The 22,617-nt window shown below is 42.1% G+C and overlaps 1 protein-coding gene across 1 annotated transcript in view; it reads left to right on the forward strand.

The window, feature by feature from the left end:
• Positions 1–22,617, forward strand: part of SLIT1 (slit guidance ligand 1) — a 259,749-nt gene that overhangs the window by 164,353 nt on the left and 72,779 nt on the right. Inside the window, exons 5-12 of the mRNA XM_075612392.1 lie at positions 3,316–3,387; positions 4,117–4,188; positions 5,402–5,473; positions 6,630–6,793; positions 10,234–10,381; positions 17,928–17,999; positions 19,662–19,733; positions 21,872–21,943. Of these exons, the coding sequence (XP_075468507.1) occupies positions 3,316–3,387; positions 4,117–4,188; positions 5,402–5,473; positions 6,630–6,793; positions 10,234–10,381; positions 17,928–17,999; positions 19,662–19,733; positions 21,872–21,943 (744 nt within the window). The remainder of the gene's footprint in view (positions 1–3,315; positions 3,388–4,116; positions 4,189–5,401; positions 5,474–6,629; positions 6,794–10,233; positions 10,382–17,927; positions 18,000–19,661; positions 19,734–21,871; positions 21,944–22,617) is intronic.

Consider the following 22,617-nt stretch of genomic DNA (forward strand, 5'->3'; position numbering starts at 1 on the left):
CCAAGCAAGAGGAATGGAACCATGGAGAGAGCTGGATGCTGGGCTGCTACAAGCCAATTACCCCCCTGCCGAGACCAAGCCTAATCCCCTCAAACAGAGAACACAGAGGAAAGACCAAACAAGGCAAGACTCAATCAGGTTAAAGTGTGAATCTGGGATTAGTAAGAGGAGGAAGACGGTGACACTGGCCCCTTTTTTGGGGGTCCACCTCTCCCTCTCCTCAGGAGATATTTGCAGAGTGTGCAGTAAAAAGAAAAAGATTAGAGCCGGGTCAGTTTGCCAGCTTGTGTTAGCAGGGCAACGTTACAGTTAGATCTTAAAATATTACATTGAATATATTTCAATCGTATTTTCACTAGCTAGGCCCTTTTTGGGAGGCAAGCTTTACCGCTGAATAAAGTATACTGCCTTTTTTATGCTAGGAGTTCATAAACCTGGCCTCAGCCCCCCAAACCAGCTCAGGTTTTGGTCATTAGTATTTGATTTGTGAATCCCTGTGATATTGGAGGGGCTTAATGCAACCATATCAATATAGAAACTAAAAGATGAACCGGAAAAACTGAGTCTACAGAACATTCTCTGTAATAGTTAATATGGAAGATGAGCCAGCGAGCTGCAGTGTTAAAAGGGCGTCTTGTTTGTGGCCACTTACTGGAAACCCTAAACCACACAGGAGATTTAGAAGCAGCGCCATTGACAAAGATTTACCAAGCGTTGCAGCTGACTTTATGTAGCGCCGGGGTGCTCGTGTGTTTAGGAGGACGCTTTTGTCCTCGTGAAGCAGTGAACCTAAGGCTGCACTTTTTTTTTAAATTAAAAGGACGATTTCAAACGTTTTGGAAAGGTAAATATTTAAATCTTGCAAGAACTTGGAATATTTATAATAATACCCCTGTGTGCTTTCAGCTACCAACATTGAAAAGTCTGTTAGTGCCACATGGTGGACACATGTGGTAGTGCATGACTCAGCAAACAAAGCGGAGGTAATTTAGCCAAATCAATAGTAAGCTAGTTGCAATCAGTATCGGTTCCTTGTTAGACTGAGCAGGTGCCTTTAAAGGAGCAGCGTCCCCTACAGAATTGTTTTCTTTGCCCTTGTTGACATGGATCTGAAGCACGGGAAACCAAATCGAGGTTTAAATCTCCTGAGTCACGCCGGCCAATAGGAAGCCACAATGTCATCTATCCTGGCTTCCTATTGGCCCGCATGGTGTGATGGATTTAAACAAGCCTGAAGTACCGGGCCACTTTCCCCGTTAAGTATCTCAGAAACCAGAGGGTTGAAATCAGAACGATTCAGCTCCGGAGACCTCCTGTGTCCCACCCATGTTAAAACAAGGTCTGTATTCAACTTGGAATGCAGCTTTAAAGAGGCAATCCAAGCGGCACTTTATATATATATTTGTTTTAATATAATGCAGCTTTCGATTTACCATTATTGAAAACTAATTACCAAAACTGCTGATTCAATCTCCCGTTAATCGATCAGCAAAGATCCTGCTTCCCAGGGTTCACTAAATGGCTGCCTTTCAGTTTCAATCAATCTTTCAGTCAGTGTAACTCAGCAGCTACAATGTATTCTTATATTACACAGGTAACATTATCTATTGTTACAGTTTGCAGCTCAAACTGCTGGGAATATTGGCAACAAATTTATCAGAAACAGGAACATGTTACAAAGATCTTGCACTGCTGGGGAAGTGTGCTAAACCTGCTATAGAAATCAAAGGATGCTCAGTATATTAAAACTCATTAAAAATGGCATTGAGTTGAATTAAAAAATATATAGTAAGTATTATCTAATACTACAGAACTGATTTATTTAAAATAACACATATTGCATGGATTTCTCCTTTAAGTCAGGGCAACAATTACATTGAAATTGCAGAGGAGCATGGCATCCTGAGTCTTTTAGCATCAGTGTGTCAAAGTAGCTGGGGCCTGTTTTGCTCAGTGTCCGTTGCATTTTGGGGAGGAGGAAACAAGTGGTGCACAGATTATATTTCCCTCGCGCCAAGAAACCCAGATTAACCATTCGACTGAGACTCTGATTGAGCCACCTGTGCTGAAGCAGGAATATCCAGAAAACCTGACCTGCTGGTGGCCACCCCTGGCTTACACTGTTTTATGATAATATAAATAAGACAGCCATAAAGCATTTAGCATAATTTCCTGGTTCACCATATAATGGAGTTGCTCTGAAAGCACAGAAACTACTACTGCCTTTATTACTAAATCCATTCATTACATGTTGAAATTCAGCAACTGTGGAGAGTTGATGCAGAATGCTCACAATTAGTCACTATCACTAGCCTATGTTTACAGGTAGCATAGGCAATTGCTTGTTCCTAAACCATCATTAATGTAAGTCTCCAAGCTACAAAAGTAGTGCAAAGACAAAACCAGCTTTATCAGAGAAAGAACATCCTATGGCTTTGAGTAGTAATACTTGTTTAGGTCCCATGCTGTTTTCTGGAATGATTTGATAAAGACATTGCTTTTTTTGGTATTCGCTGGCGATTCCCCCCTTTAGGATGTGTGTATCATGTAATTTACTCCTCACCCATCCTATTGACATTCCCAATATCTTTGGCAAAGTGCTATGATGAGAGATGGGCGAATTATGGGGGCGAATTTGGATCCGCAGCGGATCTGCCGGTTCCTTTGCTCCGCAGATTTCAGCGGATCAACCTCAAAAAGGACGATTCGCGATTGCGGATTTGTAATTATTATTGCCAATACAATCCGTAGTCTGATCTGTAGAATCCAATCTTTGGATCCGCCAACGGATCACTGAATCCGCGGATCGGATTCTACAGATCCATCCCTAGGTTGTATCCAATGGCGGTTTTTGATGTATCTGTTTGGATTAAAACCGACCACGGCCGTTTGCGGATTTTACACCCCGAAACAAATTTGAGGGGGGAAATGCGAGAAAATCTGGGAAATTAATTCGCCCATCCATAGTTATGATATCTTGATGTGCTTGTGTCAGTTTTGCTCCAACATTGCCATGATATGTATATCCCAGGGTGATTCCCTGAAATGATTAGGGAAGTAACCAGAGCGTCATTTCTCACTGTCTCGGGTCTTGATCTGCTATCTGGGAATCCTGGGAACTTCAGCTGGGATGATACAAACATACAAATGTGATCTGTTAAAATACTGTTTGCACGGTCTCTGTAAAGTCAGTTTATTAGCTTGTGAGTGGCATGGATTTGACGTGCTTATTCTTGCTTTAGTGACATTGAGGTTTATAGAGCTGTATAATATAGATTGTGTATTCCAATGGCTTTCTTTTGTTTTATCTTTCAGTGACCTTAGTGAAAATGTTATCCAGGCAATTCCAAGGAAAACCTTCCGTGGGGCCACAGAGCTTAAAAACCTGTAAGTGGACTGGTCTTAACGGGAAAAAGTGTTACTGACTTCTGTCCACCATCTTGTTTTATGTTGGTGAAATCTGGCCAATTATTCAAACTAAATGTTAAACCAGACACCTGAAGATATGTATAAAGAAACTGCTAGGAGCTGATAGTGCTGGGAATTCAGTGCGTACATTGTGTTCCTTAGCAAGGTATAACATTAACAATCATCCCTCCAGTTACAGGTGTCCTTTTGTATTGTATGTCTTTATTTATATAGCGCCATTAATGTACATAGCGCTTATGATTTCTTCCTGCAGAGATGAAGGACCTGCCAAGACGCACCTCAAAAGTTATTTAGCAAATGATTGCAGTCATTTTCTATCAGTATATGTAATGTATATAGTATCAGACAATAAGACAAGATAATATCCAAAGTGCCAACTGCTATTCAAGTCAATGGCCGATGACTGTAGTGCTGTTGGTTGCTTTGAGCCTTCTTTAATAAGGCAAAATGGATTCAGTTTGGAAGGGACATTTTTATTCTTCATTGTTCTTTACAAGCATTGAGGCAGTACGGGCTGTTTTACCATAACCATATGATGTACATGTTTTACATAATGATGCTAAAATGTTTTGTGTTCGTGTCAAATGGCCGTTGCAGTTCTCATGAAAGCTTGTTCATTATAAATTCATCTTACTATGCAGCCAGTAACTTAAGATGCAATGTGTTAATATACTCCTTCCTTGACAGCCAATTGGACAAGAACCAGATCAGCTGTATTGAAGACGGAGCCTTCCGGGCTCTGCGAGGGTTGGAAGTGCTGTACGTATCGCATGACTATGTGTTGTCAGTCTAATAGCGTTTCCCCATCGTTTATCCAATTTCAGCTTCTGGAAATGAAGACAATACGTGCAAAGTGCGAGCCACACATGTGGTTAACCATCTGACTTAAAGCGTAACATCTTGAGGTTACCTGGTTCAGTGCATGCATCAATTTCATGGTTTTACATGTTAACTTGATGCCTCACTTCATATGGTAACTAGTTACTCACCAGCCTAACTATGTAGGTAGCAAATTCCCTTAATTCTTTTTGACTCCCTGTAAGTCTGGAGCTAACATATTCACCATTGAACTTTTCGATCTTGAGAATTGCTAATTTGATAGACTTGTCCATTATCTGGAAATATTTTTAAACACTAAAGTATACAATGCAACATGAATTATCCAAAAGTTTTTGCTTTGATTTACACAATTATCCAAAGAGAGGAGCAACGATTTTATTACTAAGGACAAATTAAAGACTAAATAGGTTTCATTGTTTATTTTCCACCATATGTTGGTGGTTGAGACATATTAATAGTTAATTTGCATAGTTTTATGGTAACTTTACTTCATGTACTACAGTCCCTATTCAGTATGCTGTGAAGCCATCTTCCCCTATCGTAGGAAGATTTTAGTTCCATTTAAATTAATTAAAATCTTCCCAAGAGAGGAGTTGACCGCTTCACAGCTGTTTAAATGAATGGGGCTGAAATGTTCCCAAACGAGGGGATGATAGCTTCACAACATCATGAATAGAGGACAAAGCAGTGATATAATGGGTAGTACATATTTTTGGGGCATTGTCTTATGAGTAAAAAATAACCTGGGGAACTATGTGTCCAAATGTATGAACATCCTAATATAGGTTCTGTTTTGTATGATAGAATGCATTTTTGATTACCAGTCAATTATTTCATGTTTGCTTCTTCCAAACAAGAACTAAATGAAACACATTTACTTTCATTAAATAGATTGATGCTAAATTGCTGGCGGTTGTGTTTGTTTCTTATGTGTAAAGATATCCTGGGAATTGGAGCTCTGAGTAATCTCTGGGATTGCTGGGGAAACAGCACAAGAAGCATACAAATCTTCCCTCTAGCAAGTACACCCGCTTAGGATGCACATTTTTGACTTTTGCTTTTAATTTGAGCTCAGTGTAATTAAAATGTTTTTTTTTTTTCCCCCGCCACCCCCCCCCCCCCCTTGGTGCAGAACGCTCAACAACAACAACGTCACCACAATTCCAGTCTCCAGCTTTAACCACATGCCCAAACTACGGACTTTGTAAGTAAAGGGATTTTGTGGCTTGGAAATAGAATGGGTTGGAGATTCTGCGTAAGAAGTTCTCCAGTTTATTCAGATGTTATTTGAATAGCATGTCCAGGTGAAATGTAATAACTTCCCTCTGCTTTATTGTTCAGTAAGAACCAGCTGACAGCCTCAATGTTGTAGTCTCTTATATATATATATTCGATTATTATCTTTCATTAAGCTGGGTCAGTGGAAAACAAAATAAGAAATCTTTACGGTGCTGGGAGATGGACATTTTAGGAACAGAATATATCACCTTGAATAGAGCAAATGGAAAGGTCATGAATGATACGAATGAGCTATATCTAATACAAGCCCTGGTTGATTCCATCTTTTCTGCAATATGGAATATTCCCTACATCTTCCAGCTACTGTTTTTAAATGAATTGATTTTATTGTTTGCATGAGGAATAGATTGGTCCACTCCACATTTACTGGCAATGGAACATCAGGTACATTAGACTGTAACAGGATGGTAATAAAAATGTAAAGAGAAGCTGAGCAAAGCATTATATAAATAAAATGAATACTGGCGAGGAGAAGTACAGTAGTACCAGGTAGAAACTCATAAGTTCATAAACTCCAAAGTAATGTAAGGATTGTATTTTTTTTTGATGTAACACTTTTTGATTTATTACATGCTATTTTGAGGGGTGTTCATGAAGCTCCGTTAGCAGGTCAAGTCCATGGCAGTTCACACGGAGTGAGCTCCAGTACTTGTTATGGGAGCACTGGGAATAGAGATGTTCGAACCAATCCAAAGCAGTTTCCCAGATTTCTCCGAATTTTCCATTCAAAATCCGTTCCGCGGTGTAAAATCTGCCAACGGATTGTTCCAGTTTCAATCCGCGCGGATTCATCTAAAACCGCTACTGGATACAATCCATTGGTGGATTTTAACAATCAGCAATTGGATTCTTAAAATCCGTCAGCGGGTTGCGAACTTTGCGGACAGATTGTCAGTGTAAAAAAAATCCGCAGACCAAAGGAACCGGCCGATCCGGGACAGATCCAGATCCGCCAACAAAAATGTGACCATTTCCAATTGTGAATCCCCCTTTGCGACTTAATAAACTCCTCATTATACAGATGCTTGTGGTCACTGACTTATCTTTGTTCTTGCTTCCAGCCGTCTGCATTCTAATAACCTGTTCTGTGACTGTCACTTGGCCTGGCTGTCTCAGTGGCTTCGCCAGCGGCCAACCATTGGACTCTTCACGCAGTGCACCGGGCCACCTCAGCTCCGTGGCCTCAACGTGGCAGAGGTCCAGAAGAATGAGTTCAGCTGCTCAGGTCAGGCGGTTTGCTATAGTGTTGATATCTGTTCTTCGCACCAATGAAAAATTACAATTTCTCACCGATCCCCTGTCCTGTTATGTATTCTTTGATGTGCACCAATAAAGACCTGAACGCTACAATAACTATTCCTGCTGCCGGTACATTAAAGTTGTAAAATATAATTGACTGCATGGAAGAGAGGTTGGCACTCTGGGACATACTATCTTTTCGTGGATGATATCAGTCTTTTTTTACTCCGACGCCATTCATCACCACCTATAAATCAAAGCTAGTTGTTGGTGTGTTGGATTTTCCATCTCCTCTTGGTGGTGCAGCTTCCCCGTGAGCCAAGAAAATCTGGGTTCCTTATGGGTTTTTTTTAAAGATGTCAAAATGTAAGCTTAAAAGTCAAAATGTAGTGCTACTCTGAACCATTATACCACCACATGACAACTGGACACAGGAATATTTGGGTAGGGCTTTTAATGATAAGCCCAAATAAAATAGGAGAAATGTATATATGTATATTTTTATTACACGTTAGATAAGTTATGGTGGGTGAAAAAGGTGACAAAAACCCTCCACCGTAAAGCATACAGCAAATAAAAATACACTTGTGAGCACATTCACATGTCTCAGACAGGTCTGTAACCCCGCCTTTCAACATTATCACCTAGCATACAATGCTTCCACTGCAGCATGGGATTCTGGGAAATTACATGCAAATAAGCACACAGTGTCACCTTTTGCCTCAAATCCATTTTTACATGGAACCATTATAAGCTTATGCTCGGTGCATTAAAAGGTGACAGTGTGCTCATTTGCATGTCATTTCCCAGAATCCCTTGCTGCAGTGGAAGCACTGTATGCTAGGTGATAATGGCGAAAGTGATCTTTTTATTTGCTATATATTTTTATTTATATGGTGCCAATGATTGCATGCATAATAGACAACAGAATACAGGGAATTATAATACAATAAAGGCACATACACATATATTGTGATAGGATGGTTTACAAAGTAACTGACACTTGACCATTTCGCTAGCCAATGGGGCATGTTGCTGACCCCTCGGGCAGTAAAAGGGTTAATAGTGGCAGGCACTCTGGGATAACTGGAAATAAGGACAGCATGCAGTGCTCCCTTAGGAATTGGTTTATTGATGTAACTTGAGTCTCACACACTATACTGCTGCGGCACAGTTTATTCGAGCATTTGCCCGTTCTGTGCCGCAGCAGTAGCCTGGCGCGCGCCCGAGAGTGACGGGCGCACGCCGAAGCAGCGGAAGAGCGCCCTCCGATCGGGGCGCTCTCCCTACCGCTGCCGGGTCCGCCGGGTCCCCCGGAACCCCCTGCCGCTGTCCCGCGATCGCGGGACACCAGGGCTCCCTCGGGGAGCCCCTGGACGCGCGTGCAGGGGGCGCACGCTCCCGATGACGCGTGACCGCGCGTCTATGACGCGCGGCACGCCGAGGGGCGGCCACTAGCAAGCCGGGAGATTTCCCGGCTTGCGGTACCGACCACACTTCAATAAAGTGTGTCGGTAGTGTATGCACACTTCTATGGAAGAACAAGCAGCTTGGTAGTCTATAGGATGGGAGCAGATGAACAACAGCTGCTGCTGGGGTGAAAGTATGTAGCCCAGACCTCCCACTAGGATGAATCAATCTGAGTCAATATGATGGAATATTACATATATATGAACACAGTATAAGAAGGCTTGAGTGTTAAGGAAAAAGAAGGTGTACAGATGGGGGGAAAAACAATGTTTCTTAGAGAGAACGAGTTCCTCTACAGAGACATTACTTGCAAGGCTATTATTGGCATTTATTTCAACAAGCACTTTCAATGAATAAACAATATTGGAGATAGAATAATTGAAATAACTCTTCAATCCTCTAGCATTTTTTCTTTTTTGTTACATAATTTAGGATAGGTTTAATAGCTATTAAATCCCCCATATCGGAGAATTCAGTCATGTAAGAAGTGAGTGATGCAGTCACAATTTCCCAATATAACCAGAAAGAGAGATGTACGGTGTCTTTAGACTAGAGGTGAACCACTCCAGTCCTCAAGGGCCATCAACAGTTAAGGTTTTCGGAACATCTCTGCTTCAGCACAAGTGGCTCAGTCAAAGACTGAGCCACTGATTGAGTCAATTGTGCTGAAGCAGGGATATCCTGAAAACCTGAACTGTTGGTGGCCCTTGAGGACTGGAGCTGCCCACCCCTGCTTTAGACATTCATAATCTGCTTATTCTGAAACTTCCACATACAACATGTTGGACACCAGGTCTGTGGCGTGACTTGTTAGTTGTGTTTGTTGGAATGAATGAATGGTTTTAGCTAAAGAGAAGCCAGTCATGAATCAATTTCAAACCTTTGAAATACAATATTTATGTGCTGGTAGCAGCATGTGCTTGCTTTCCAGTTTGTTTTATTGTGTAATTGTCCTATTTCTAACACAAAGCCACGAATACTGCATCACTTTAATTAATTGAAAATCTGACACCTATCTGTGCCATATGGTATCTTGAGAAAACTCATTAAACTTTTATGCCACCAGTTGAGTGAGTTATGTTCTGAATAACTGAGTTGTTGTTTTTCTTTCTTTCCATACTGCCACTTCTATCTATACTTAAATAGATGTGTTATAAATCGCATAAGCAGCATATAGTGCTACTTTTATCCATCACAGTCATGGGACTTTTCCCAATTCTCCCTTTTTCAAACCTTCCCACATTAGGTGTGTCTGATCATTCATCAGTTGTATTTGGGTTTTACTAATCAGAATTTCAGAGAAGCAAAATCATTTTTATAAATACTCAGTAGCATTTGTGGTTCAAATTCACCTGGGGTTTATTTCTCCTCCTACATAAGGTTTTGGATTTACGCAATATAAAATAGAGTAACATTACTATTGCATTCTTTACTGTACTGCTAAGTTATGGAAGCGGTGTGTTATGTCTCTATATCCAGATGCATTTTGCAAAAGAAAACTGCTTACGGTTACAAGCTAACACACTTTCAGCTTTAAATCTGCAATGTTAACATTTGTTGGGTAAAGAGCACTTTCGAATGATAACATACTAGTAATGAAATATTTAAATATACATATCAGTTTACATGAATTTAATTAATTAAATGTAATTTAAAAAAAGTAATCCTGATGAAGGTGCAATGTTATGCAACATCCAGCTATAATAGTCATAATAGTCATTTTTACAGTTTAATCTTCAAGAATTGCATGCATAAGTTATTCAATTAGCTAAATAGCCGACTAATTTCTACAATTCCAACTGCTTACTGTCCCCTAGTTTAAAAAAAAGTAATTGGATATTCTTAGATATACTGAGTCCTCTCGCGTTTGGAATTCCCTTAACGTGCCATAAACCTTCAGCAAATTACGTGAAATAAAGATGTGTTGGTCTTAAATCTCATTTATCGCTATTGCAGGTCAAGCAGATTCTTCTAGTACTCAGATCTGCTCTCTCTCCATTGGGTCCTGCCCGGCCATGTGTACCTGCAGTAACGGCATTGTAGATTGCCGGGGCAAAGGTCTGACAGCAATACCTGCAAATCTCCCCGAAACTATGACTGAAATGTAAGTGCTGAATGACCCTGAAACGTGTCACCTTTTGATTTCACTCTATTTTCCTGGATAACAATGTATTTAGACAGATGTGACTGTATGTTCGTATAAAATGTGCAAGCTGGCTAGGGAGACGTCTTTAGAAGAAATTTGGAGCAGATATAGCAGGTGTGATGTATGTTACCTTTGTGTGTAAAGGCGTTTCTCAGTGCTCTGCCTCAAATCTCATTCAACAGTGAAAAATGAATACAATTTTTTAACTAAAGTATTTTAGTTTCCGTTTCCACACTAGATCAGTGTTTAACGTTTTGTTTTTTTTTGGTTAAGGAACCCTATAAATATATTGTGAAATTCTGAGGAACCCCAACCCTCTCTAAAGGAGCGTCTGAGATCAGATGTATTGTAAGGAACCCCAACCCTCTCTAATAGCGCGTATGATATCAGATGCATTGTAAGGAACCCCAACCCTCTCTAATAGCGCGTATGAGATCAGATGCATTGTAAGGAACCCCAACCCTCTCTAATAGCGCGTCTGAGATCAGATGCATTGTAAGGAACCCCAACCCTCTCTAATAGCGCGTCTGAGATCAGATGCATTGTAAGGAACCCCAACCCTCTCTAATAGCGTGTCTGAGATCAGATGCATTGTAAATTCTGCTGTATTTGGTACAATTTTCAAATGGCCTGAAAATTGCAGGGAACCCTTTAGGGATGAGAAACACTGCACACATGGGTAAAGACATATGTCATATCTGCAGCCAGGGCCACAGACAGCTTTCCCGGGGCCCAGGACTAATGTTTCTACCGGGGCCCCCCACCCACGTGTCAGCAGCCCTGCGAGAACCCCCTTGAATTCTCTTACACCTCCGTCACCCTTTCCTTCCACCCCTCTCTCTCACACCCCACCCCCCATGTATTTTTCTCCCCTCCCCACACTCAATAACCTCCCTCCCCAATATACACGCACACAGTGACACACACGGTGGCACACACAGTGGCACACACACAGACAGAGCCACATAGCCACACAAAGTGACATTGACACACACGCACCCCTCCCCAAACACACATACAAATTAGCCTGCAGCACTATGTGAAACATGCAGTACTGTCCTAAAGTCTTCTTGGCAAGTCTTTGTTGTATGCCTGCGCTAACCCTGGGCTGATGCTTCACGAGAGGAGACATTGGACTCAGTGGCGTAGCTAGACATGGAGGGCCCCCGGGCAAAACAATTCAGGGTCCCATTAATATTAATTCTCATTGATTGGTTTTTTTTTCTCCCTCCCTCATCCTGTCCCTGATCCTTCCTATCATCTCTCCCCCTCCTCATCATCTCTCCCCCTCCTCCTTTTCATCTCTTTCTCTCCCCCTCCTCCTTTTCATCTTTCTCTCCTCTCCCTTCCCCCAGCAGGTCTCACCCCTCTCCCCACAGCCTGTCTCTCCTCCACTCCCCAGTATGTCTCTCTCGTTTCCCCTCCCTCCAGCATCTCTCTTCTCTCAGCATGTCTCTGTCCTCTCCCCCAGCATATCTTTCTCTCTCTTTTCCACACAGAATCTTTATCTCCTCCCCCATATCATGTTTCTCTCTCCTCTCTCCCTCCCCCCCAGCATGTCTCTCTGCCGCCCTCCGAGCATGTCTCGCTCCCGCCCTCCGAGCATGTCTCGCTCCCGCCCTCCGAGCATGTCTCGCTCCCGCCCTCCGAGCATGTCTCGCTCCACCCCCCAGCATTACTTTTTCTCCCCCCAAAAACTCTCTTCTTACACTGCTCATATATTCTCCCCTCATGTATTTATCTTATTTCCCCCTCATGTCTTTTTTCCTCCCTCTCTCACACGTGCCATTCTCTTTATTTAATCCCCCATATATTTTCCTTGTCATCCTCTCTCTAACAACCTGAGGTTTCTTTTCCCAGCATCTTTGTTTCTTCTCTCTCTTCTCCCCCACATGTCTCCTTCTCTATCTTCTCCCCCTCATGTCTCCTTCTCTCTCCTCCGCATGTCTGCTGCTCTCTCTCTCTCTCTCTCTCTTTGCTGCTCTCTCTCTCTTTGCTGCTCTCTCTCTCTTTGCTGCTCTCTCTCCCTCTCTCTCTGCTTCTCTCTCTCACTTTGCTGCTCTCTCTTTCCTGCTCTCTCTCCCTTTCCTTCACTCTCTCTCTTTGCCTCTTTACCTCTCTCTTTACCTCTCTCTTTGCCTCTCTCTCTCTTTGCCTCTCTCTTTGCCTCTCTCTCTCTTTGCTGCTCTCTCTCTCTCTCTTTGCTGCTCTCCCTCTCTTTGCTGCTCTCTCTCTCTCTTTGCTGCTCTCTCTCCCTCTCTCTCTGCTTCTCTCTCTCTCTTTCCTGCTCTCTCTCCCTTTCCTTCTCTCTCTCTCTTTGCCTCTTTACCTCTCTCTTTGCGTCTCTCTCTTTGCCTCTTTACCTCTCTCTTTGCCTCTCTCTCTTTGCCTCTCTCTCTTTGCCTCTCTCTCTTGTACTTCATTTTCTCTTTGTGTCTCTTCTTCCCTTTCATGTCTGTCTTTACCACAGTGATTTAAGCCTTTCCCCCCCCCTCTCACCTTTCCCAGCCTCTCTCAGGTTTCAGCTCCAGCATGCTAGTCTTCTTGAGGCCCCGCCCCTGACCCAGGCCCCACCCCCTGACCCAGGCCCCAACCCCTGACCCAGGCCCCGCCCCCTGACCAGGCCCCGCCCAACTACGGAAGCTCTGCAGAGGAAGGGATTTCCCTTCCTTTCTAAGGCCTCGTTCAGGGTGCAGGCTTCGGAGGGAGGGCGTGCTGCCGTGCGAGCTGCCGTGGGACACAATGTATTCAAATTGAATACTGGTTGTCAGGTTAGCAGCTGCCCTGTCTCCGAAGCCCGGAGTTGACGCTGGCTACAGTTTCAATAAACAAACCAATCGTTTTTTGAAGCTGCAGCAGCGTCACTGGGACCTCAGCAGCCAATGAAATCATTCTTCAGAATGATTTCAAGACTGCAACCTCGATCCCTAAGCTCCCGTCTGTAGCCCCGCCCCCTCCTCAACTCCTGAAACAGTCTGCTGGGGATGAACACACATCGCCCAGCAGACTGCCGCCCTCCCTCGCGAACGCCCGCCCTCCAACTCCTGCCTCCAGCACCCTGAACGAGGCCTAAGGCCCGCTCACTCTGCTAGCTGCGCGCTTACATGCGTGAGCACGTTCGTCACTCCTTCATGTTTGCCAATGGGAGTTTTCAGACTTGAAACTACTCCCAGCAGCAAAGTACAGCGTTGACGCTGCTGCAACTCAGGGAGACACCTGAATTTGTGATTTTGTGCAGCGTCACTTGTACTTCGCCAGCCAATGAATGAAAGCTCCATCTTCTTTTTTTCTAAAAAGAGGATGACGTCTACCCCTGTCCCGCATTTTGTCTGCTGGGGATGTTCACACATCGCGCTCAACCGCGGACGCGCGCAACGTCGGGTAGTAGGCAGAGTAAGCTCAGCCTAATGCATCTCCCGCAGTTTGCCGCCGACAGGGCGGGGAAGAGGGGGGGGGGAAGAGGGGGGAGGGAAGAGAAGAGGGGGGGGAAGAGAAGAGGGGGGAAGGGGGGGGGAAGAGAAGAGATGGGGGGGGAAGAGAAGAGGAGGGGGAAGAGCAGGCCCCTCAAGAGTGCGGGCCTCCGGGCTATAGCTACGCCCCTGATTGGACTTAACCTTCATGCCAGAGGTTACTGAGACGTATTAAGACTGTTCACTGGAATCACCTTCCCTTCTAGCTAGTAGACATGGATATTTTGAAGCCCTATGTAATGCGCTCTAGTGCATGAGAAACACAGTATCGTGGAAAAACAATGTGACTCTACCTTTATAACAAATGCAGGTACTTCTTGTTGTTGAATTAATTCACATGCAATGCTTTTATTCTACCCACCAATCTGGACATGCTTTATTCTTATTAGATCTATATACGTGTGTGTGTGTGGGTGTGTGTGGGTTTACAATCAAATGTAATATTTCTACACGGGCGTGAAAGTGCTTTAAGTTCATACAACCCTATAAAGGACCCTTTGTGGCATTGTCTATGAATAACTTTCATGTAGATCGGTGATAACACACACAGTTATACTAATGCTAACATGCAGTCATGTTATTGCCAATGCTGTCAGGGTAAGTCCAAGGTTCGGTAATGATGCTTGCTCCATGAGCCGGATGTGATCAGGTGTGGTCTGCCACGAATATTAACTTGTCAGGCGTGCTGTCTTTTAACTGCAGTTCACAGTTGTCTATTGTGCGACAGGTGCACTTGAGACGAAACCAGGGACCCTTGTGGTCTAATAACAGCATCTCTGCTAAAAGCTGAACGCAGACCGTCCCCACCATGTGTTACCAGACATCATTTCCCCTTACAATGAGTGCAGTGCTTAGTTACAGCTGATCTGTTCCACTGTCCAGTCCTGTGTGAGGCTGAAGTGGCTTCGTTAATACACAGCTGTGCTTCAACAGCCGGAAGACTCAACCGAGCTGAAAGCATTACATAAGCTTTGTTAAAACATTGAAGCATTACACTGGCCCATGCTGGCATTCCCTAAATGTAATTGATGGAGCCTTAACCTAGGTCATTTTACTTCCCATGCTCAGCTGACAGGTCACTCCGTCTTTCTGCCGTTTTGTCTGGGGACTGTTAGCTAGTCATTTGGAGAAATATTAATTAAGAAATCCCCGAGGTCAGGTTTCAACCCTAGGAAGGGCACTATCAGAGGTGGCCAGACAGTCTGTATAATGTTAACGGTGGTATTGTGGAATTAGCCGCTAAAGCTAAAGGAGCCAGTGCTCTGCTGACTAATACTCGTTTCATTATCTAGGAATGGGGCTGTCTTACAGCTCCGTTTCTGTATTTCTCTATGTGAAATGTAAGTACGGATAATCTTCTTACGGAAATCCAGTTATGTAGCAAGATCCGCCTAAAAGGCTCAGCTGAATGTTGACTAAAAGAGGATTTATGTCTCTTCTTGGACATGGTGGAAACCTAATCTGTAAAGAGGTCTTGTTAAGAGTTACCAATGTGAAGTGATATGTGATAAGTGCAGCTCACAGCACAAGTAGGGCCCCCGGGGTTTATTAAGATAGCTGCATGGACATAACACAAACCATAAAGCACAGCAGACACATTCGGTAACACAGGACTGCGAATCCGAAAATCAAGTCGGTGTATTTAAATATACATGTTTATACCGGACTGAAAAGCACCTTTTATTTTCTTTATATGTGTGTTGCCTTTTATTTGTGTATATTTATTATGAAATATTGACACTATAGCAAATATGACGTTTTTAACCCATTAACCTGCTATGCATGACTGAATACACCAAGTACAGGCCTAGACTAGTCATGACAAGGGCAGCTATCAAATTAATAATAATAATTATTATTATTATTATCATCGTTATTGCCATCATAATCATTATTATTATTTTGCTTAATAACAGTATGCACTGTGCTATATGTGATGAAGCGGTATGTAATTGTGTAAGGTACAGTCAGATAAAGTGACATTGGTCATGCAGGGCTTACATCTTCATCCAGGGAAGGAGTGTCCAACTCCAGTCCTTAAGGGCCACCAACAGGTCAGGTTTTAAGGATATCCCTGCTTCAGCACAGGTGGCTCAATCAGTGGTTTAGTCACCGACTGAGCCACCTGGGCTGAAGTAGGGATATATTTAAGACCTGACCCGTTGGTGGCCATTGAGGACTGGAGTTGGCCACATGTGATCTAGCGTCCCTTATATAAATGAAGTACACCATAAGCTGCCAAACCGGTTTCAAAATGTGCCCCAGATTTACAGAAGGGGGAAAAAAAATAGGAGTTTGTCCTTTTGATAAATTGAGGGCTACGACTTGTTTCACTTTTGCACAAATTATACAGCCAGAAGATTTTCTTATAGACGATAAAGTGTTAAATTGTATCCTGATTAATACATTCTAGTAGTGAAATGAATAATTTACTCTGAGAATAATTCCTGTCACCCACCAAATTATTCCTGACTGAAATGGAATGATATAATAACTTCTTTGGAGTGATCTATCTATCTATCTATCTATCTATCTATCTATCTGTCTATATATATCTTATTAACCAATGGCAGCCACTGGCTTAAACCAAGTGGGTAGGACGTATAGACCCATATCAGACCAAAGGTGAGCTCAAAGCTCTAGCTGTAAGGCTGCAGATATGGTTGCTTACCTTCCCAAGCCCAAACCTGAGCATAAAGAAACTTACAAAATGTATATTTTATCCACAGCTATCTACAAAACACATAACATGAGAGAGACATACAATAAACATAGTAACTTCTAACCTCACCAATAAACATATATACTACAAATCAATGCCTAAACAATCTCATTATTACTCCTACTCCATTTATTTATTTGTAATTGTTATTGTTCATCATTCATTTGTTTATTTATTTTTAAAGGGGGCGGGCGTGAAGGCCACTTGGCCACTGTCAAGCTTCGAAGGACAGTACCAAATCAGCCAAGCCATAACTGTCAAAACAGACTCCACCCACCTGTCAAATTCAACCAATCACACACTACTACCATCCCCAATTAAAATAATACAAAACGTTAACCCCATAACTGCTATTGGTCAGTCGTTTACATGCAATAGTCTATGGAATAAAGAATATTCAGATAAAAGTTTAGAAGTTATGTACTGGGATGTGCAGTCCAGTCCAAAGTGGAATTCTGCACAGCAAGTACATGCTGTCCTTTTACCTGGGGTAACTTCCTCTCTTAGATTAATAAATAGCCAAATCAGTTCTGTCCATCAGTAGCCCTGATAGGTCATTTGGAATGAGTCACACTCGATGGAAGGCCCTCTTACTCATTCTCAACATCAATGTCCCCATAGAGAGATCATGCAAATAGACACACCAGATATAGATAGATACAAAGATAGATAGTCGATAGATGATGCATGGATAGATAGATAGCTATGGATACACCATCAAAGACTGATAGGCACTGATAGCCCTGATAGGCACCATATAGACTATTTATTATGGCTTAGTGCTCCCTGGTAAATATGGTCCCTAATGTTTGTCTAATGTGAATAAGATTTAATATATATACTAATAACTGTTAAATAAAGCAAGGCTTTAATCATCTGTCAGGGGTAGCCAACGCCAGTCCTCAAGAGCCAGCAACAGGTCAGGTTTTCAGGATATCCCTGCTTCAGCACAGGTGGCTCAATCAGTGGCTCAGTCGAAGACTGCACCACCTGTGTTGAAGCAGAGACTGAGCCACCTGTGCTGAAGCAGGGACTGATTGAGACACCTGTGCTGAAGCAGGGGTATCCTGAAAACCTGAGCTGTTGGGGACTCTTGAGGACTGGAGTTGGCCGCCCCTGTGCTATGCTCTCTGAAAAACAACACATTTGGTAATACAACCCCCAAGAGAGAGAAATACAGTTAGCAATGCATTCACTTCCAATCATAGTGCATTTCCGTTGCTGTTTTAATTCTGACATTAGGTCTCGTAAAATTGCTCACGTGGCCATGTGTCTAATATTCATTTTTTTTGTAACCTTTTCATTTCTATAGACGTTTGGAGCTCAATGGAATCAAATCCGTCCCACCGGGTGCTTTCTCTCCCTATAAAAAGCTGCGCCGGATGTAAGTACAGCTCATGGTGTATCCGGGGCCTGGACAGGCCGCTGATGCAATGAGCATTTTTGCTGCTATTTCTTTCGATGTAAATGAATTATATAAAGAAAACACAATTGATTCAAAACTGTACTTGTCTCTTCGGTCTAATGCAGGGTTGGGCAACTTCGGTCCTCAAGGGCCACCAACAGGTCAGTGGTTCAGTGGAAGATATCCTTAAAACCTGACCTGTTGGTGGTCTTTGAGGACTGGAGTTTCCCAGCCCTGGTCTAATGCCAAGCAAAAGTGACCCACCATTCATCATTAACAGGTGCCTCACAACTTCACATTTGACACCTCTATATGGAACATATTTACTAAATTATGCTAAGCTATAAGTCACCCTACGTTCTACTAAAGGGAGTGAGCCATACGTTATCTTTTGGCCTAAGATCAATTAGTAAATATGGCTCTATAGCTCATACTTAAAGATGCAAACCAAGCAATATCCTACATATGTGTTTTTTTTTTAAATAAATCAGTTCTGTACTGTGAGAAAATACTTGTAGCATTTAAAAAATACAATTCTGAAATGACATTTTTAATGTATTATAATGTAACAAGCATTTTTTGTTTCTATAGCAACCATTTACAAAGTCACATCCCCTTCCTCTTCTGAAACAGGGTCTGGCACACCCCTTTTTGAGCCCTGCCCTCTCTCTAGCAGTGCACCAACTGTATGTAGTGACTGCTTGGTCACATGATCTTCCCCACAGAACTTTGCATATTTGGTCCTCTTCTGCTGCACTGACAGCCATTTAATGAACCCCTGAGCCAAATCTTCGCCAATCGATTACAGAAGAACGGATTGATTGACAACTTAGCTAATTACTTATCATTGTGTGGATTGTATTGATGCACAGATTAAAGGGGGAAAAATAAAATGTAAAAAAAAATGTCAGCTTGGCTGCTGCTTTAATAAGCACTATTTGCCGTAAGAAACCTTTCTGTCCATTGAACTGTAAAGTAGCTTCAAGCGCCTTATGGCAGAAGACTGCTTAGTAAATATGGGCCTATGTTTGACAAGGCTAAACAATAACCATGGTTGCTAAAGGACAAAGAGTCTATTTATTTCCCATCATGTCCTTTCTGATGAGCCGTTTCTATACATTGCATTAAAGTCTGCACCAGAATTCCATAAACACCCAAACTGCTCAACTTGAATGGTTAGTTTCTGGGGGGGTTTTGTTATCAGAAATATGTCCTCCGTCGTCCTCAGGGATTCTCAACTCCAGTCTTCAAGACTCCCCAACAGGTCACGTTTTGAGGATATCCCTGCTTCAGCACTGGTCTTCGACTGAGCCGCTGATTGAGCCACCTCTGCTGAAGCTGGGATAACCTTAAAACCTGACCTGTTAGAGGGGGTTCGAGGACTGGAGTTGGCTATCCCTGGTTCACATGATTGGCTTACTTCCATTGGTATTTTTAAATAAACCCCTGTAATACAAGTACAGTATTTTGCTCGTATCACACGCATTCAGCAGCAAAGTATTGTAACTCTTCAGTTCTCAGAGGGGGGGGTTGTAACACGTTGCTTTGCAGGCCCCCTCCGGCAGTGAAAGTGTTACAATGCATGTGACTTTATCTCCCCATTTCCCCGCTCATCTCCCCCCTTTTTTTTTTTGGTTTCAGAGACCTGAGTAACAACCAGATCTCGGAGATCGCCCCCGATGCTTTCCACGGGCTCCGCTCTCTTAATTCTCTGTAAGTTGAATGTAGCCGCTGCGACCCAAGTGAAATTAGATTACCCCCCAGATTGTAGCACAAGCACAGATATAGATCCGAAACGCACGAGCTCAGATTTCACGCTCACCGATTCTTCTCATGTAAGGCAGATTTTAATGCTGTTTCAATTTCCAAATGGCATTAAACCCAATATTAAATGGTAAGTGTGTTATACTGGGAAAGAAATATCTGCTCTCAGTGCTCACAGCTCTTATAGTGGCTGCATAAACCCATTTACTCTCTAAGGAGTGATTTTAATAGAATGAGGCTGGGATGGCTGCACTGGAAGATTTGAATTTTAATGGGATTGCTTTCTGTAGGCTGAAATTGATGAGATTTCAGCAGCACTGCCCTTTTAGATTAATTAGAGCTAGGTACAGAGGAAACATATTTAAAAATTAGATGCATTCAACAACCTACACTAAATGCTCAGTGATTTACAAACCTGTAAAATAGACCTAATATATGTGGTTTATCTCTATAGATTGTAATGGGACGCTTTTATGGCTAAAATTGCCACTAAATTGCTCCATGAGGAAACTTGCACCAGAACTGATTCACATTATTCAGCAAGTGGAATAATGAAGCACGTAACATATGCATTCCACCTGCCTATTACCTTGACACTAGCACTCCATAGGTTCTAAATAGATATACATATATGAAACAAAAAAGCCAATTTTCACAACCTCTAGCATACTTAATGTATTAGCATGTGCGCGAATCATAAATAATAAAGCATAATGCATCACCCAAACCAGCAGTTCAGAAGAAGGAAACGGCACTCCAAGTAAGTATTGAAGGAAGTATATTTAAACCATCACAATACCCACACTTCATCAGGGCAGAAACAGTTAGCATGTATTTTAACCAAATCATTAAAAAAAATCATACATCACCCAAACCAACGGTTCAGAAGAATGGATACCAAAGTATGAAATAGAAGAATTATATATATATATATATATATATATATATATATATATATATATATATATATAATCATAGCCCAAAGTCTAAAACAAATGCAAAACCAGGGGCCACAGGCGGGACTTTGGAGTGCTGTATCCATTCTTCTGAAATGGTTTGGGGGATGTATGACTTTATACTGTACATGTGTAATATATACTGTTATACTGTACTGTAATCTGGGATCAGAGTTCGCCTTACTATAACTCCATGTGCTCCCCGGCCATAAAGGATGCACACAACGTGATGACGTAATGTCGCAAGGTACGTCCCTGACGCGTTTCCTCGCAACAAATGCAACTTTATCAAACGCGACGAAACGCGTCAGGGACGTACCTTGCGACATTACGTCATCACGTTATGTGCATCCTTTACGGCCGGGGAGCACATGGAGTTATAGTAAGGCGAACTCTGATGCCAGATTGATTTGGAGGATTTTAAGTGAACCGGAGAGACAGCGCTGTTTGGGAAACTGATTCCAGCTGTTCTTGGACTCCCTATTTGCTGCGGTTTGGACCTGCCTGGTGGTGATTATTAATCACATACTGCTTAATTTTAACTTGCACATTGTGAGTGTTTTTAATCCCCCCACCCATCCTTCCCTACATTAAATGTTACAGTATCACACTATGGGGCGTGCGCTCTCTGTTTTGTTTTTCTTTTTCATATATATATATATATATATATATATATATATATATATATATCATACATATGAACATATATATTTATTAACAGAGCTAAGTATAGGATCTGGGGTTGTCTTTACAGAATGATTAACTATTCTAATCCCTTTAGCTATAGTGCATTCCAGGCTCTTCCGGCTCGGAATGAGCTAGTACGATTGTGATTATCAATGCTGAAAACTATAGTGAGTGAAAAAGAATCTGAGAACTGAGAACTATTAAGCGCACATTAAAACAACTTTGTATACACATTCACCACAGTTATGAGGCTTTAGTTAAATAGTCTATATATTGTGTACATGCCATAATTATATGTGAAAGCTTTAGGCAACTTTATAACTAAGGCAAGAGTTGTGTAATCAGTTTATTGTTGGAATAGGATCTTATCTACTTATCTTAATAAATAAACTGACTAGTTGAAATGGATACAACTGGAAAATAACAATGTACCATGTTTTTCAGGGTTTTATATGGCAACAAGATTACAGACCTTCCCAAAGGTGTGTTTAGTGGTCTTCATGCGTTGCAACTGCTGTAAGTAAGAGTTTGCACACTGTGCGCTTATTTGCATGTTTTTACCCAGAATCCTCATCTGTAGTGTATGTCATGTGACAATGGGGCGATGCAAGGGTTGTTGCCCTGTATAGTACTGATGCACGCAAACATTTATTTTTCTTTGCACTTACTGCAAAAAAACAACAACTGCTCACCCTAAAAAAAAGATGATCATATTTATTATTAAATATACAAAATAAAAGAGTACTCCTTTACATTGCAACATGTTCTTTTTTGAGTGGGAGGCAGTGAATTTTTACAGAAAGCTTCTTAAACGCACTCTGTGCTAAATATATACAGTAGATAGTAAAGTTTAAATTCTGTGGCAACCCAATATGGATTTCCTCCCACTGCCATTGCACTCACAGGCAAAATGAGCAGCACGAGGATGTAATATGCACAGGTATTCATAGTGTGGCTCCTCCAGGCTTGTTGTTATTGCTTAGGTTTTTTTGTATTACACTTTTAGCTTGCGTTTTCGATTTTTGTGTTTCATTAAGTAAAGGATGCAATTGCTACTATTCCTCTACATTCATAAGTGTTTATTAATTAAGGTCCAATGGTGGCAATCGTGCCATTCCGACTGGAAACCCACACTGGGGGATATTCTCGTAACTGCGTGTTCGTCATTACCAAACCGCACGGTTTGACAT

The sequence above is a fragment of the Ascaphus truei genome, chromosome 8 (assembly GCF_040206685.1).
Source record: "Ascaphus truei isolate aAscTru1 chromosome 8, aAscTru1.hap1, whole genome shotgun sequence".
NCBI classification, from domain to species: domain Eukaryota; kingdom Metazoa; phylum Chordata; class Amphibia; order Anura; family Ascaphidae; genus Ascaphus; species Ascaphus truei.